General features: G+C 47.8%; 2 protein-coding genes across 3 annotated transcripts in view; one reads left to right on the top strand and one right to left on the bottom strand.

Moving 5' to 3' along the window:
* Positions 1-4,541, bottom strand: part of EFHB (EF-hand domain family member B) — a 58,920-nt gene extending 54,379 nt beyond the window's left edge. Inside the window, exon 1 of the mRNA XM_068978710.1 lies at positions 3,645-4,541. Coding sequence (XP_068834811.1) covers positions 3,645-4,541 — 897 coding nt within the window. The remainder of the gene's footprint in view (positions 1-3,644) is intronic.
* Positions 4,542-12,882: 8,341 nt separating this feature from the next.
* RAB5A (RAB5A, member RAS oncogene family) overlaps positions 12,883-15,519 on the top strand; it is a 32,710-nt gene continuing 30,073 nt past the window's right edge. For both annotated transcript variants that reach the window (XM_068965483.1, XM_068965491.1), the window contains exon 1: positions 12,883-13,131. The gene's annotated coding sequence lies outside the window, so the exon portion shown is untranslated. The remainder of the gene's footprint in view (positions 13,132-15,519) is intronic.

Below are 15,519 nucleotides of genomic sequence, written 5' to 3' on the forward strand. Positions count from 1 at the left end.
CAGTAGTACTATCTTACAGGAAGTGATTTGGCAATAAGAACCAGAAAAAGATTCATCCTTTGACTTCTCCTGAGACTCTATCCTAACAAAATATTGTAAGACATATAATACCTAAAGAAGTTCATAGACTATTTTTACAGAAAAATAGTGGGAAAATAATCTTTTGTCCAAAAAGAGAGGGAAGGAATTGGCTAAAGAATCACACATCAACTTAAAGAAATTTTTTTTTAATCACTAAAAAATTCTTTGAGTTCTTTGTAACAACTCTGAAAATGTATTAAATAGTAATAAGTGAAAATAAAGACAGTTTTAATGCTTGCTGTAACAACTACGTGAATTTGGAGAAAAATGTTACGGAAGTATAGTACAGTCAAGAACTCAGATTCTGGTTTTCTAGCCACGCCTCATGGCATGTGGGAAGTTTGTTCCCTGACCGGGAATTGAACCTTCACCCCCTACATGGGAAGGGTAGTCTTAACCACTGGACTTCCAGGGAAGCCACAAAAACTTGTCCCCTTAAATTGGAAGGTGTGGCTTCAAGTCCTGGGGTTACCACTTCTTAGCTGTAAGACTTTGGCCACGTTACCTAATTGGCCTCATTTTCATCACCTGTAAGAGCTGATCCCTGCAAAGCCACATGAGTAGCAATGCAGATAGGGTGAAGCCAGCAGTAACTGCTCATTCACGTGGATGCAACGAAGTGCCAGCAGGCTTGGTGTTACGGTAACGAGATTGTGCGTGTTTCCATTCCTGTGTTCTCAGTTTTCCATGTTATTTCTTTGTTTTATAGTGAGAGTAGGTATTTCCATTTTTTTAAGGGTTTTTTGATGTGGACCATTTTTTTAGTCTTTATTGAATTTGTTACAGTGCTGTTTCTGTTTTATGGTTTGGCTTTTTTCGTCATAAGGCATGTGAGATCTCGGCTCCCTGGCCAGGGCTGGAGCCCACACCCCCTATATTGGAAGGCAAAGTCTTAACCACTGGACCACCAAGGGCGTCCCAGATATTTTGATATTTACACATGTATGTTTAAAGGAGCCTCATTTCTAGTCTTAGCTCATCTCTCCTCTTGCCTGTGATCCCACTTTCACTCCCTCCTGCCTACGCAGGGTCTGGTTCCGCTCATCACCTCCTTGGAGTTATCTCAAACTCCCCTCCCGACTCACTAAATAAACGTATCCCTGAACGGAATCTTCACTCCATCCCCGTCACTGTCACACTTCTTCAGGGGAAAGAAAAATTCATGATATTTTCTCTAATTCTAATTTCACTCTTCAGTATATTGGAATCTGAATTCCAACAATGTCCCTAGTTCCCTTAATGTTCAAAGCTGGTTTATCTTTATTCTATTTCCCCTATCGCAGACGTTTTTAACACTGCTGGTCACTTTCTCCTTGAAGCTCTCTTCCCTATCCTTTCACATTTAGAAAGGAGGATGTGAAAGGTAGGAGGAAGCCGGGGTTTTAGAATTGCCTGTATCGGAAACCGGAAGCTGGCCTCGGCTCCTACGTGAGGTCGGGTCTGAAGCCGTAGACGGCAGAACCCATCCAGAAAGGAGAAGCAGGCACGGCCAAGTGAGAAGAGGGTGGCTGGGGAAACCCAGCAAGGGAACCAGAGAGTAAAGGGGTCAGAGGCAAAAGAACGCCCTGAGCCCCAAGGGGAACAGAAGTCTGCAGACGCAAAAAGAGAAACTTCTGCAGAATCCCTGTGACCAGTTCAGCGAAACGGCATTCTCCGGTCTCCCCTTTATTCCCAGAACATTTTAAGGATGCTCCCTTTCTGGTCCTCAATACTACCTTCTTCAACTCACCTTTTCCTTCTATCCCACTCGCTCATCCAGCCCTCCTCCTATTTATCCAACATATATTTACTGAATGGCCACTATAAGCTGGGCATTGTGATATGCCGTGAAGCTACGCGATAAATACGAGAAAATCCTTGTCCTCAAGAACTCGCGTAGTTGGGACGTCTCTGCTGACTCAGTGGTTAAGACTCCACACTTCCACTGGAGGAGAAGCAGGTTCGATCCCTAGTAGGGGAACTAAGATCCCACATACCACATGGCAAGGCCAAAATGTTTAAAAAATAAAATAAAATAATTACCTAGCTGACATTCCTTTTTCTGACGGTCTCACATGTTCCCCAAGGTTCCTGCCCAGATCTTCTCGTCCCACCCCCACCCACGGCTCTGGCTGTCTCCCTGGCTGTTTCATCTGGCACCTGCAGACGTCTCACACTCAGGACCACAAGCTCCAATGGTTCCCCAGATACTCATGGGCCACCAAACAGGAAGATGTCTCATTATCAACCGAGAATCTCCTAAGTTGCCCATCAACTTCCCTGCCTTTCACCACATAGATCCACAACCAGATGGCAATTCTTAACAATATCCTCTCCTAAAAGCTTCTCAGAATGGCTCTTTCCTATCCATTCTTTCTAACTCTTCATTAATTTCAGGCCATCATTACCTTGAAATAGCCTAACTATCCAATATCTTTCCCTTCCAGTCCACCATTATTATTGATAACATCTATATCTTTACAAAAAGCAAATTGTATTTATTTCCTCCCTCATGAAGACCCACCATTGCTCTCTACCCACACGTTTTACTCCCGCATTGCGGACCTTTCGATTTCTTCTTCATCTCCTACCGCTCTGCTGGCTAAACAGAATTGCTTACACCTCCCAACTCAAGAAGTTTTGGCCATGCTGTATGCCGTTCTCGGCTCAAGGTGCCTCAGTCCTATTTCCCATCTGACAAATACTGACACATGTTTTTAAGGACTCAGTTCAGGCGCTCAGTCATGTCCAACTGTGACCCCATGGGCTGCAGCATGCCAGGCTTCCCTGTCCATCACCAACTCCTGGAGTTTACTCAGATTCATGTCCATTGAGTCAGTGATGCCATCCAGCCATCTCATCCTTTGTAGTCACCTTCTCCTCCCACCTTCCATCTTTCCCAGCATCAGGGTCTTTTCAAATGGTCAGTTCTTCACATCAGGTGGCCAAAGTATTGGAGTTTCAGCTTCAGCATCAGTCCCTCCAGTGAATATTCAGGACTGATTTCCTTTAGGATGGACTGGTTGGATCTCCTTACAGTCCGTTCAGGATCTTAATTCTCCAGCCTGGGGTTGAACCCATGACTCCTGCACTGGAACCGCAATCTTAACCACTGGGCTGCGAAGGAAGTGCCCCAACACCTTTCTAAACAAGCTCAAGTACTCCCGGCTCTGTAAAGACCTTCCATCTCCTCCAAACAAAACTGTCTGAAATTTCCATTGAGCTCCATGTTTACAGTGTACCTCTATTAAGGAAGAATCGCATTTGTTTTCTGCTCACATAGACATCTATATAATATTTGTCTAGTTCTCATCTTCAACATTGGAGTGAGAACCTAAACCCACAGGGTAGGGACCGCGCCCTTTTCAATTGTTAGTGCCCTGGACCCAGCATAATAGTCACAAGTCTTAACTGAAAGAACAAACAAGTCACAGAATGACGAACGGGAAAAGAAGAATGTTTCTGAAAAAACCTACATGAATACTAGAATACAACATGTACTTCAGAAAGAAGATTGAGAAGACGCAGACTGAGGGATGGAAAGTAAGTCAAAGAAGGGAGGGGAAAGTGTTAGGAAAACTTACACTTGGCCAGCAAGGCATCCGATCAAAAAGTTTCCCGGAGTATACGGGTCTGATGGGGTCTGGAGGCTCTACTCCCGGCTGAGTGTTCTCAGCCGCCCTTTGCTCCTCAGGTTGTTGGGCCAGCTGGCACTCAGACGGTTCTATCACCAAGCCCATCTGGGGCTCCTCTGGGCGGGTGAGCCCCACGTCCACCTCTACAGGAGGCGCCGTCTCTGCACTGGGCTTCATCACCACACAGGCGGACTCTCCTCCCAGTGCCCCTCTACGCTCCATCCCCAAAGCAGGTAGCTTTCCCACTGGCACCACGAACCCTTCAGGGTCACCAGTCACAGGACATCTCCTGCCCCCTGAAGCCTGTGGACTTCCACACGTCGGGCCCAGTGGAGGCTGTGTTACCCTTTCTGGACAATACCCTGCCAGAAAACGCTCCTTTTCTAAACCCACTCTTCCAGGCAATGCACTCAGAGGAGGTTTTGTTTCCTGTGAGGCTGAGACCCCGTGGACTCCTAAATTACTCCCATCCACGAAGGTCCTAGAAATATTCTGTCTTTTCAATCTCAGTTCAAGCCCCGTGCGCGATGGAGATCTTATTTCTGGTGATGCCATCCTCTCCTCATACGTCTTACTACATGGGACATCTTCTCCTAAGCCCACTCTGAGCCCCAGCTCCGTGGGAGATGTTGTTCCCATGAAGACTCTCCTCTCTTGTAAGTCATCCTTTCCTTCCGGGGCGAGTCCCACCTCCATGCTCAGGGGAGATTTCCTCCCAGACACCGTCATTCCTGGTCCAAGGGCACTCATCTCTGAGGGGTAAGCTGTACCGGGCTGGAGGGGAGCTCCCAACCCCTTGGAGGGCCCCAACCCTTTGGGGGACGGCACTCTCAGAAAAGAGCACATCTCCACCCCGAGTCCCTGCCCGTTCAACACCTAGCGGGGTTCGCAGGGAAGAGGAGACAAGGTCTGTTTACCCGGTTACCTGGGAAACGGGGGCGGGGCTTGGAGTGCAGCTCTGTGCGCGAGCCACGCCCATCTCTCCCCTCCTCTCTCTCCCCCATCTCTCCCCTCCTCTCTCCCCCATCTCTCCTCTTTCTTACTCCCTTATCCTTGCCTCCTCTCTTACCCTCTCCTTCCACCCCTCTTTAGTCGACTGGAAGGCAAGAAAATTACTTGAAATATGTGGTTCTGGGCTCTAGAGCAAATGATGCCCAACATCTCACAAGGCGGTCCCCTCAGGGTGGGTTCAGCCAGGGGTCTCCTCCCCGCTGCGGGCCTGTTGACTTCACTGGTGTTCAAGGAATGAATAGTCCTCTCTGGTGGTGAGCACCAGTTTTGCGTCCTGGCTTGTGAAAGCACCTGCAAACTGCATGTACTCTCAGTGCTTAAGAACTTTAAAAAAAAATCTGTGAAGTTGTGTTTGGCAGCTGTGGTAAGGACCATCTTAAAAGTGTGACTTGCACTTCAATACGGAGAAGGCAGTGGCACCCCACTCCAGTACTCTTGCCTGGAAAATCCCATGGATGGAGAAGCCTGGTAGGCTGCAGTCTGTGCTAAGTGTCGGACACGACTGAGCGACTTCCCTTTCACTTTTCACTTTCACGCACTGGAGAAGGAAATGGCAGCCCACTTCAGTGTTCTTGCCTGGAGAATCCCAGGGACGGGGGAGCCCGGTGGGCTGCCGTCTATGGGGTCGCACAGAGTCGGACTCGACTGAAGTGACTTAGCAGCAGCACACTTCAATAACTATACTTTAAAGAGCATTTCAAGTAAATATATTGAAGCTTGGACTGAGTTCTGCAATAATGCATGATGGATTTTTGATTTATTTAGGATCGTTGTGCGCGGCTCCGTTGTGCGCGGCGCGTCTCCAGGTGCCGTGAGCGGGGTCTGCTCTCCCGTGGCGGTGCGAGGGCTTCTCACCGGAAGCGCTTCTCTTGTCGCAGAGAGCGGGCTCCAGTGCTCAGTAGCTGTGCTCAGGCTTAGCCTCCCAGAGGCATGTAGGACCTTCCCGGACCAGGGGTGAAACCTGGTGTCATCTGCGATGGCAGATGGACTCCCAGCCACTGGACCACCAGAGAAGCCGGGAATATTGGATTTTAAAATAATATGGCAAACTCAAACTTACATACGGGATTTTCTTTAAACTCTTTCAAGTTTTGATGAATATGTATTTGAATATTTGCCATGTTCTACAGATACTAGGGGCTTCTACATATACATATACATCACTGCATATACCGGTGGCTCTGCTGGTAAGAATCTGCCCACAATTCAAGAGTCCCGGCTTCGACCCTTGGGTCAGTATTCTTGCCTAGGAAATCCCAGGGACAGAGGAGCCCGGTGTGCTACAGTCCACGGGGTCCCAAAGGAGTCGAACACGACTTTTCAACTGAACAACCACAATAAGGGATAGATAACCATCGAGTAAACCAGTGAATAAGGTCATTTCACAAGATAAGTGAAGAGTGTTACGAAGAAAATGGAGCACGGTGACATGGAGGGAAGCCCCTTTAGAATCAGCAGGCTCAGCCATCCCTCGGCGGGAAGCACTGAGCTGAGGCTACAGGATGCCCTGCAGACACACGAGCTTTGGAAACCTGACCAGCTCAGGTTCCCACTTTTTCTCACTGCCTTGCCACCAGGGCTACAATTCCTTCTGTCAGAACTACCTTTCGTTTTTTCTCCAAACTGTCCCAGTTAAAAGCAAACGTTACCATTTATCACCGTCTGTGCAAAGAGTCATTCTTCAGCTACACAGTCAAGGGAAGACAGATTTCCTGGAGGAGAAGGAAGAAGACATGGAGTGTTGTGGGTGGTTGAGAGATGCAAGGTACTGGGAATTCCCCAGTTCGTGTTTAGAGATTTGGGGGCAAAGGGAGCCTTTGAATGCTGTGCTGAGTTCTGTATGACTGTATTTAGGCTTTATCCTTAAGAAATTTTATCAACTGGTAGGATCTTACATTTGATACAAAAATGTTATCGAGTTATCTGTCCTCCTCAGGTATCCTGGGTTAGGGGGAAAAAACAGCACATGTGAGTGGTAGTACAAGGGCAAAGCTTCACTGTGGCATTTCCAGCTCTCCAAAGTTACCACTGCATCGTAGAAGACCAGCCACTGAGCAGCACTTCCCCGGGCAAACATTACGGCTAAACTACAAAATACTGTGGAATGCATTCATGAATGACGTGAGGTGTGTTTTTTTGGCCATGGCCTGTGGCTTGCTGGTCTTAGTTCTCAGAACATTGAACGTGGGCCTCAGTAGTGAAAATGAGGACTTCTAATGACTAGACTGCCAGGAAATTCCCTCATGAAGGAGGTGAGTTAATAGACAAAATTGGTAAAAAGAAATGAATCAGGAAGCAATAGCCTAGAACAATGATGGGGAGTTCCTTAACAATGAATACATTTCGGAATCCATGTATTACCTGCGAGGTCTTAAGTCAGATGTTCAGCGTTCCAAATGTAATTAAACTCAGGAGTTCCTTGGCGGTCCAGTGGTTAGGACTTGGTGCTTTCACTGCCAAGGGCCGGGTTTAATTTTTGGTTGGGGAACTAAGATTCCACAAGCCACACGGCACTGCCAAAAGAAAGTAATTAAGTTCACAAATATTTTGGTGGTCCCTATTATATCAATCAAAGTTCCTCTGGGAGGAATTGAAATCATGAGTAAATTATGGTCCTGGCCTTTAAGAACCTTAAAACCCTAATGGGAATGAGAGCCTACGGAGGAAAGTCTAGGCAGACACTTTCTAACTTTGAAATAAGGCAGACAGATATCAGAACTATTATAGACAGTAGAGTCCCATGAAATAACAGGGGTAAGATCACTCCAGGAGAAGAACCCTCAGATGCCACCCAAAGGAGCCTGCAACCTGGCCAAGGCGAGACCTGAGTGATGAGAGGGCGTGACGTTCCGGACGCAGAGAAAAAAGTGGTCAAAGACGCCAGAACAGAAGATGGCGGCACTGTGGATCACAGAGAAGATTGGTATGATTAGGGCACAAGGCAAGTATTGGGAGGAGGGGGCACTTACAATGAAAGAAACATGGGCTGGGACCAGAGTTGAAGAACTTTGCTAAACTCTGTTTAGCAGCTGAATGTTTCTGAGTAGGAGTGACTGGCGAAGGGGTAAAGAAAGGATTGGAAAAGCAGGTGTATGCATTAACTCCGGTTTCTATGAATATTATCATGGCCCAGGCTTTGGGAATATAACTCAGATTTGGCGATTAGAGAATTTTGGGTGATAGAATGGACATGAAGAGCTGAAAATGATTCTGCTTTTTCAGGTCTAGGTGACTGAGAGGCTGTGAATGCCAGTCATCAAGCAGAATCGGGTTTGGGATGCACAGCTCTCGTTTTGGACATACTGTTGACTTGCCAAAATTAATATGACATATCCCATTTCCTGATTCTTCCCGGGACTGTTCAACAGGTATCACCATGACTAACACACCGTATTGGAACCGCCCATGGGGATAAAGTGCCACCGACACCATTTACACATGACACATAATCCTCTTGGGTTAGTAACTGGGGAGCTGATCTGAAAGACTGGCTGCTCAAGGATTCAAATTACCTTCATTGCAAAATGTTGCCGGAGCACCCACAGGGTTCAGTTCAGTTCAGTCGCTCAGTCATGTCCGACTCTGCGACCCCATGAATCACAGCACGCCAGGCCTCCCTGTCCATCACCAACTCCCAGAGTTCACTCAGACTCACGTCCATCGAGTCCATGATGCCATCCAGCCATCTCATCCTCTGTCATCCCCTTTTCCTCCTGCCCCCAGTCCCTCCCAGCATCAGTCTTTTCCAATGAGTCAGCTCTTCGCATGAGGTGGCCAAAGTACTGGAGTTTCAGCTTTAGCATCATTCCTTCCAAAGAACACCCAGGGCTGATCTCCTTTAGAATGGACTGGTTGGATCTCCTTTAGAATGGACTGGTTAGATCTCCTTGCAGTCCAAGGGACTCTCAGGAGTCTTCTCCAATGCCACAGTTCAGAACCCACAGGGCGCCTTAGCCCAGATACATGCGTGCGTGTGTGCAGGCTTAGTCCCGCAGTCATTTCCAGCTCTGCAGCCTCATGGACTGTAGCCCACCAGGCTCCTCTGTCCATGGAACTTTCTAGGCAAGAATATTGGGGTGAGTTACCATTTCCTACTCCAGGGGATCTGTAAAATAAATATGAATACAATACAGAGATATTATCATTAATAAATGACACAAACACAATAGTATGATTACTGCAAATGATTCTATATAAAAATACCATGAAGTTATAGTTCACAGAAAACGGAAACAATGATTGACCTCACCCCTATTATGTGAAAAAACGCACACCAAAAAGTGCAGAGATCAGTGTATGTAAGAATGGCAAAGATCCACAAGCGTGACACTACCTCGAGTTGGTGAAACAGGGTAACAGACATTTTGTGCATTGCTGGTTGGAGGGCAGTGTGGAAAAATGTGTCAGAATTACAAAGCATGTAATTTTAACAGCAATCAACTGGGAGAAATGTTACAGAAATACATGGGAAGTGACTTATCAATGAAATTATTCACTGCAGCACTTTGTTGCTCTTGTTATTCAGTCGTGTCTGGCTCTTTGTGACCCCATGCACTGCAGCACGCAGGCTACCCCGTCCTTCATCACTTCCCAGAGCTTGCTCAAGCCCATGTCCATCGAGTCGGTGATGCCACCCAACCACCTCATCCTCTGCTGTCCCTTCTCCTCCTGCCCTCACTCTTTCCCAGCATCAGGGTCTTTCCTAATGAGTCAGCTCTTCACATCAGGTGGCCAGAGTATTGGAGCTTCAGCTTCAGCATCAGTCCTTCCAATGAATGTTCAGGGTTGATTTCCTTTAGGATGGACTGGTTTGATCTCCTTGCAGTCCAAGGGACTCTCAAGAGTCTTCTCCAACACCACAGTTCAAAAGCATCAATTCTTTGGCACTCAGCTTTCTTTATGGTCCAACTCTCACATCTGTACATGACTGCTGGAAAAGCCATAGCTTTGACTATACGGACCTGTCAGCAAAGCGATGTCTGCGTTTTAATACACTGCCTAGGTATTAGATTTTCTTCCAAGGAGCTTCCAAGAAGCAAGTGTCTTTTGCTTTCATGGCTGCTGTCACCATCCTCAGTGATTTTGGAGACCAAGAAAATAAAATCTGTCACTGGTTTCATTGTTTCCCCATCTATTTGCCATGATGTGATGGGACCAGATGCCATGATCTTAGTTTTCTAAATGCTGAGGTTTAAGCCAACTTTTTCACTCTCCTCTTTGATTTTCATCAAGAGGCTCTTCAGTTCCTCTTCGCTGTCTGCTGTACAGGTGGTGTCATCTGCTTATCTGGGTTATTGATACTTCTCCCCGGCAATCTTGATTCCAATTTGTGCTTTATCCAGCACTGCAGCACTAACACCCCAAAATATGAAACTGTGCAAATCCGAAACTAGAACTGGTAAAACTATTGATATGTTTCATTCAATAGACTGCTGATATAGCCAAGAAAAATGAGGACACTTTTCATAAAATGATTTAAAAAATCAGTGTATTTTCCAAGATGGCCACAAGATTTCATGCATATTCTTGTTAAAACATGACACTGCCTTTCTTTCCTCAAATCTGTACAAGTCTGTGATTTGAGCATCACTGATACTATCTCTGTGAAATTCTGGAGGTAGGTCATAAAAAGCCACCCAGCCTCTGCCTGGTATCTTGGGGACATTCATGCTTGAACCCAGCGACATGCTGTGAGGAAACCAAAACCAGGAGGCAAGCCATATGCAGGTATTCTGGCTGACAGCCCCAGCTGAGATCCCAGACATGCTGAGATGACGCAAGCCCCAGGACTGACCCCCCCCATGACATCAGAAAATCACCTAAGCCCACTCTACCCCAAGAGACAGTAATTGTTTTAAATGACTAAGCTTTGGAGTCATTTGTTTCTGAACAATAGATAACTGGGACAGTAATAAAGAGAAAAACAAAAAGTATATTGCAGAGTCTGCTGTGTTTTAGATTGCATAAAATGGAGAAAATATATAGTGAATATAACAGTAACTTTGCAAAAACAAAGTTAACACTACCTCTGGGAAAAAGAACTGGAAAAAGAACTACGTAGTCAGAAGATAGGAGTGAGGCTTTTCAACATAAATCATTTGAATTTTGATTCACAAGAACAAACTAATGACAAAATAAAAATGTGATACGTGTGGACGGCATAAAAATGAATACAGCGGTGCTGACTTTGGAACATGAGTGACCTGAACATTTATTTTAAAATACTTTATCTTATTTTCCTTATAAATCAATACATAAGGGTGTTCTGTATCTGTCAAGTACAACACATTTTATAATAGAATGCTTACATCATGCATATCCTGAACCTAAACTACCAATTCCAGGATACAGGTGGCACTGAAGAAAGATTTGTCCTTAATTCCACCTGTCAGATAGTCAATACTGATGTCCTCACAACAGAGCTATAAATAATAAACAGCAAATTGGGGGGGAAATAAAACAAACCCTCATCCTGAGGAAAAATCGACTTAACACTCTACCAAATTTCAAAAGGATTTTTGGTTGGTTTGGTTTCAGATGCCCAGAAACAAGTTTGTTTTTTTTTTTTAACTTTTTATTTTGTACTGGAGTACAGCCAACTAACAATGTTTGTGATAGGTTCAAGTGGGACTCAGCCATACATATATGTGTATCCGTTCTCCCCAGAGTGGCTTCTCAGGCGTCACGGTGGAGAAGACTCCACCTGCCAATGCAGGAGATGCAAGAAACCCTGGGTCCGAAAGAGGCCCTCGAGTAGGAAACGGCAACCTACTCCAGTCTCCTTGCCTGGAACATTCCATGGACAAAGAAGCCTGGCAGGTTACAGTCCCTGGCGTTTCCAAAAGCCTGACAGGACTCAATGGTGAACAGGCATTCTCCTCCAAACTCCCCTCCCAGCGGGGCTGCCCTCTAACATGGAGGAGAGCTCCCTGCACTACACAGTGGGTGCTTGCTGCTTATGCGTTTAAAATACAGCAGCGTGTACATGCCCATTCCAAACTCCCTATCCCTTCCTTCCTGGCAAACATGTTAGTTCTCTAACTAACTTCCTGCAGAGGAAGCTAATGAATGTCTTGGGTTCTTTAATGGAACTGTGCTGAAGAACTCAGGTTCTGAGCCAGTCTGCAATTTAAAGACGATTTCAGCACCTACTCCGCCGTGATTCTGGACAAGTTACACAAACTCCGTGCCTCGAATTCTTTACCAGTTAAACAGGCAGGGCACATTCATGAATTCCACAAACATGACTGAAGACTTCCAGGCTGTCAAGTCATCGTGCTAGACAGCAGCGAGACCACTCTGTGGAGGTCATACTCCAACACGGGAAGTCGGACAACCATGCTAGTCTCAGAGCTAAAGCCTCCTAGCGTAGGAAGAAAAATGGGTTAATTCCTGTGAAGAATTTAGTACAAACAGTAACCCATGACAGGAAGTTCTCTGTAAAAGCTACCTATTATGTCATAACGTGCCCTTCTCCACCAAAAACGTGTAAAACTCTCGGGAGAGCAGGTTATTATGGAAGACCTCCCTGCCTAAAAAGACACCTCTGGGTCACACCCTCCTCCCCGGAGTAAATGCCCCTCACCAGCCTTCACCCCCCCCCCCATCCACCCCCAAGGACGCGCGTCAGGAGGCTCTCTGCCAGAAAAGTCTGCCGACCTAGCAGAGTCGGTGCTGCAGGGTAAGGAACGGGGGACACCGCGCCAACAGTCACAGCCCTACGTCGGCCCGGGCTCTCCAGGGTGCCGCCGAAAGCAGAGCAGCTAAACAGCCCTCCCCGCCGTTCCCGGCCCACAGCCCGAAAGGGCCCCAAGCAGCCAGCCGGACAACAATGGCGCGCGCGGGGGCGGGGCTGCGCGCGCAAGGGCCGCCGGGGGTGGGAGGTGGCCTGCGGCTGGACCCGCCCCGCGGCGGGCGGGGTCACGTGACCCAGCGGCCCCGCCCCGCCAGGGAGGGCTCTGAGAGCGGGCGGGGGCGCGGACAGAGCGGGCGGGCGGCGGCGGAAGTGACGGAGGGGCGCGCCTCGCTACGTGCGGCGACGTGGCGGCGAGGCCGGCGCCCGGCGGCGGAAGTGGCTCTCGCGCTGGGGCTGGAGTGTTTGTGTTTTGGTTCGCGGAGGAGCCGGCGGCGGGCCTGAGGGGAGGGAGGGAGGAGGAGGAAGAATCCGTGGGAGCTCGAGCGCCGGGCGGCGGCGGCGGCGGCGGCGGCGGAGGAGAGAAAGGAAAGAGGAAGGCGGAGCGGAGAGAGGCGGGGACGGAGCCCGACGGGGGCGGCACCGCGGCGCGATCCCCGCACCGTCCAGTCTGAGGGGAGCGGCGCGACTGGAGGACACGCCGCCGCCGCCGCTCTTTAGGCCCTGCCTGGGCTGCGCCTGGAACCTGCAGCCGGAGCTTCAGCGCCGCAGCTCCACGCGCGGCGAGCCCAGGTAGCCCCGCCGGCTTTCCGCCCGCGAAGCGGGTCAAAGCCCCGGTGGTCCGCGGGCCCCGCCGTCACAGGGCCCCCCAGCCTTCCTGCTCGCGCCGGGGCCCGGGGCCGGAGAGCCGCCGGACGCGGCGTCTCGGCCCGGCGGCCGCGGTGGCCCCCTGAAGGGGCCCCGGAGGCCAGGGTTTGGGGGCCGGCCGAGGGAGCGGCGGGTATCACCCTGTTCCCTTCTCAAGATGGCGCCGCGAGAGCGGCCCGGAGGCCGCGGCGCCGCTGCCCCGGCCCGGCAGCCGGGTAGGGGGTCCGCGGCCGGAGGCGGGCCGGGTTCGGGGAGGAGGCGGGAGGGGTGCGCGCGGGCCGGCGGGCCTGCCTGCTGGCCGGTCGGAGCTGCTGCCGGTGGCTCAGGTGTTCCCCGAGGAGGAACCTGGGCCTCCGGCAGGTGTGAATTCGCGGAGCTCCGCCCACCCCGGCTCCCCGAGCCGGGTAATGGAGGGAGGCGGTGGCCCGGGGAGCCCGGCTGTCCAGGGACTCTTGTCTCAGCTCTGGAAGGTGGTGAACCGCGGCCTGAAAGCAACCCGACCCAGCTAGGCCGCCGAGGCCCTCAGACGGTAGAGCCGTTTGAACGTGCTCTGCTGTTCGCCTCCCTGCAAACTGGCTACTTTCTGAAGACTTTCAGACTTTTTAAGCTCTGAACGTCATAATTCGCATAGTTGGTTTTTGTCTTTTGCTGAAGTGGAACCTAAGTGTCCAATCAGTTGCCTTTCACATAACTAGTGGGGAAAAGAACCACATGGACACCACTGCGATAACTCAGGGCAGTTCAGAAACTTGATTCTTAATTTAAAATGGGGATCATAAGAGCTTCTTAGGGTTGCTGTAAGCCTAATTCGTGGAATGGTGATTGGCATAAAATAAATGCCTAGTAAATGTTAGCTGCTGTTATGAATTCAATTTTGATCAAAGAGCACCCAGAAGGACTTTAACTACAGAATAGCAGTTATTTTCAAAAGATTTAAAATGCATTTTCTGCAAAATCTTTGGTTTTGGAAAACAAAAGTTTGTAATGAATACAAATGAATATTACAAAATATAGCTTTTAACCTTAATGTAATGCTAACTATATTCATAATTAGATTTAGTTAATATTTTTGTTTGAGGTCCTTGGAGGGAACTATAACCAAAGCTAAATCTTTTTTTTTTTTTTCCCTTTAATGAGCATCTGATGCTTTCCCTGAAATTTCGGGAGGACTATAGGAATTCAGAGCATGTTGTCCTTGATGAGTAATTCAGTTTGCTGTTTTGTAGGTAATAGCTGGGAAGTGTTTCAGTTGCTGTTGTGTATGATATATGAAGATTTGTTGGTACATTTTCAGTTTACATGACGTTCTATTGATATTTGGTCATTATTTCATCAAAGGGGCACTTTAATTGCCTATTTTCAATCGCTGCTATGTGTTGACCACTGTATCAGAAATATTTTAGGTATATATTCTCTTAATTTCTCACAGCAGTTGTGAAAATTGGATATTCCGGAGTAGAGAGTTTGAAATGAAGGCACTTGCTCCAACAGAAATTAGTATAGTTATATCGAATTAGATCCCCAGATGTATGTTTGGGAGTGGTGGGAGGATAGATGTGAGATTGGAGCATTTTTTTAATCACAGAAAATTCTTTATGCAGAAGCAGGAAGAATAGTATGATGAACCCATCAACTAGCTTCAGTTATCTTGTTTTATTTATACCCCCATTGTTTGGGAGCAACTCAGATCTGTTATTTCATTTGTAAATATTTTAGGTACAGTATGTATTACTGAAAGATAAGAGGTCTTCAGTGCTGCGGTTTAGATAAAGTAGAGGAGATTTTATTGTCTTAGATGTATGGTCGCATAGATATGTTTATTAATGAGTTCATTGTTAAGAGAGATTCTTGTATAAACTCGTTTCATGGGCAAGACAAATTTCTTACGAGGTACCTAAATGAAATCCAACAGTGACTTGAGAAGGAGAATCATCATATTTAATGTTATTAAGCACATGGTCAGATTTTGATTAAAAGTAGAAGAAAGCTATTATGATTGATTTGTGAGTTATTTAGTGTTAGTCACTCAGTCGTGCCCAACTCTTTGAGACCTCATGGACTGCAGCCCACCAGGCTCCTCTGTCCATGAGATTTTCCAGGCAAGGATACTGGAGTGGGTTGCCATTTCCTTTTCCAGGGAATCTTCCCAACCCAGGGATCGAACCCGGGTCTTCTGCACTGCAGGCAGTCTTTACTGACTGAGCTAATGATTTGTGAGTAGCTTGGAAAATAATTTTTTTAAAGTTTGCTGATATCTTTGAGAAGTATCATTATTAAATGCTAAAAGAAGACTTAGAAGTTGCATTTCAGGCT

The sequence above is a fragment of the Capricornis sumatraensis genome, chromosome 1, assembly GCF_032405125.1.
Source record: "Capricornis sumatraensis isolate serow.1 chromosome 1, serow.2, whole genome shotgun sequence".
Taxonomy (NCBI): domain Eukaryota; kingdom Metazoa; phylum Chordata; class Mammalia; order Artiodactyla; family Bovidae; genus Capricornis; species Capricornis sumatraensis.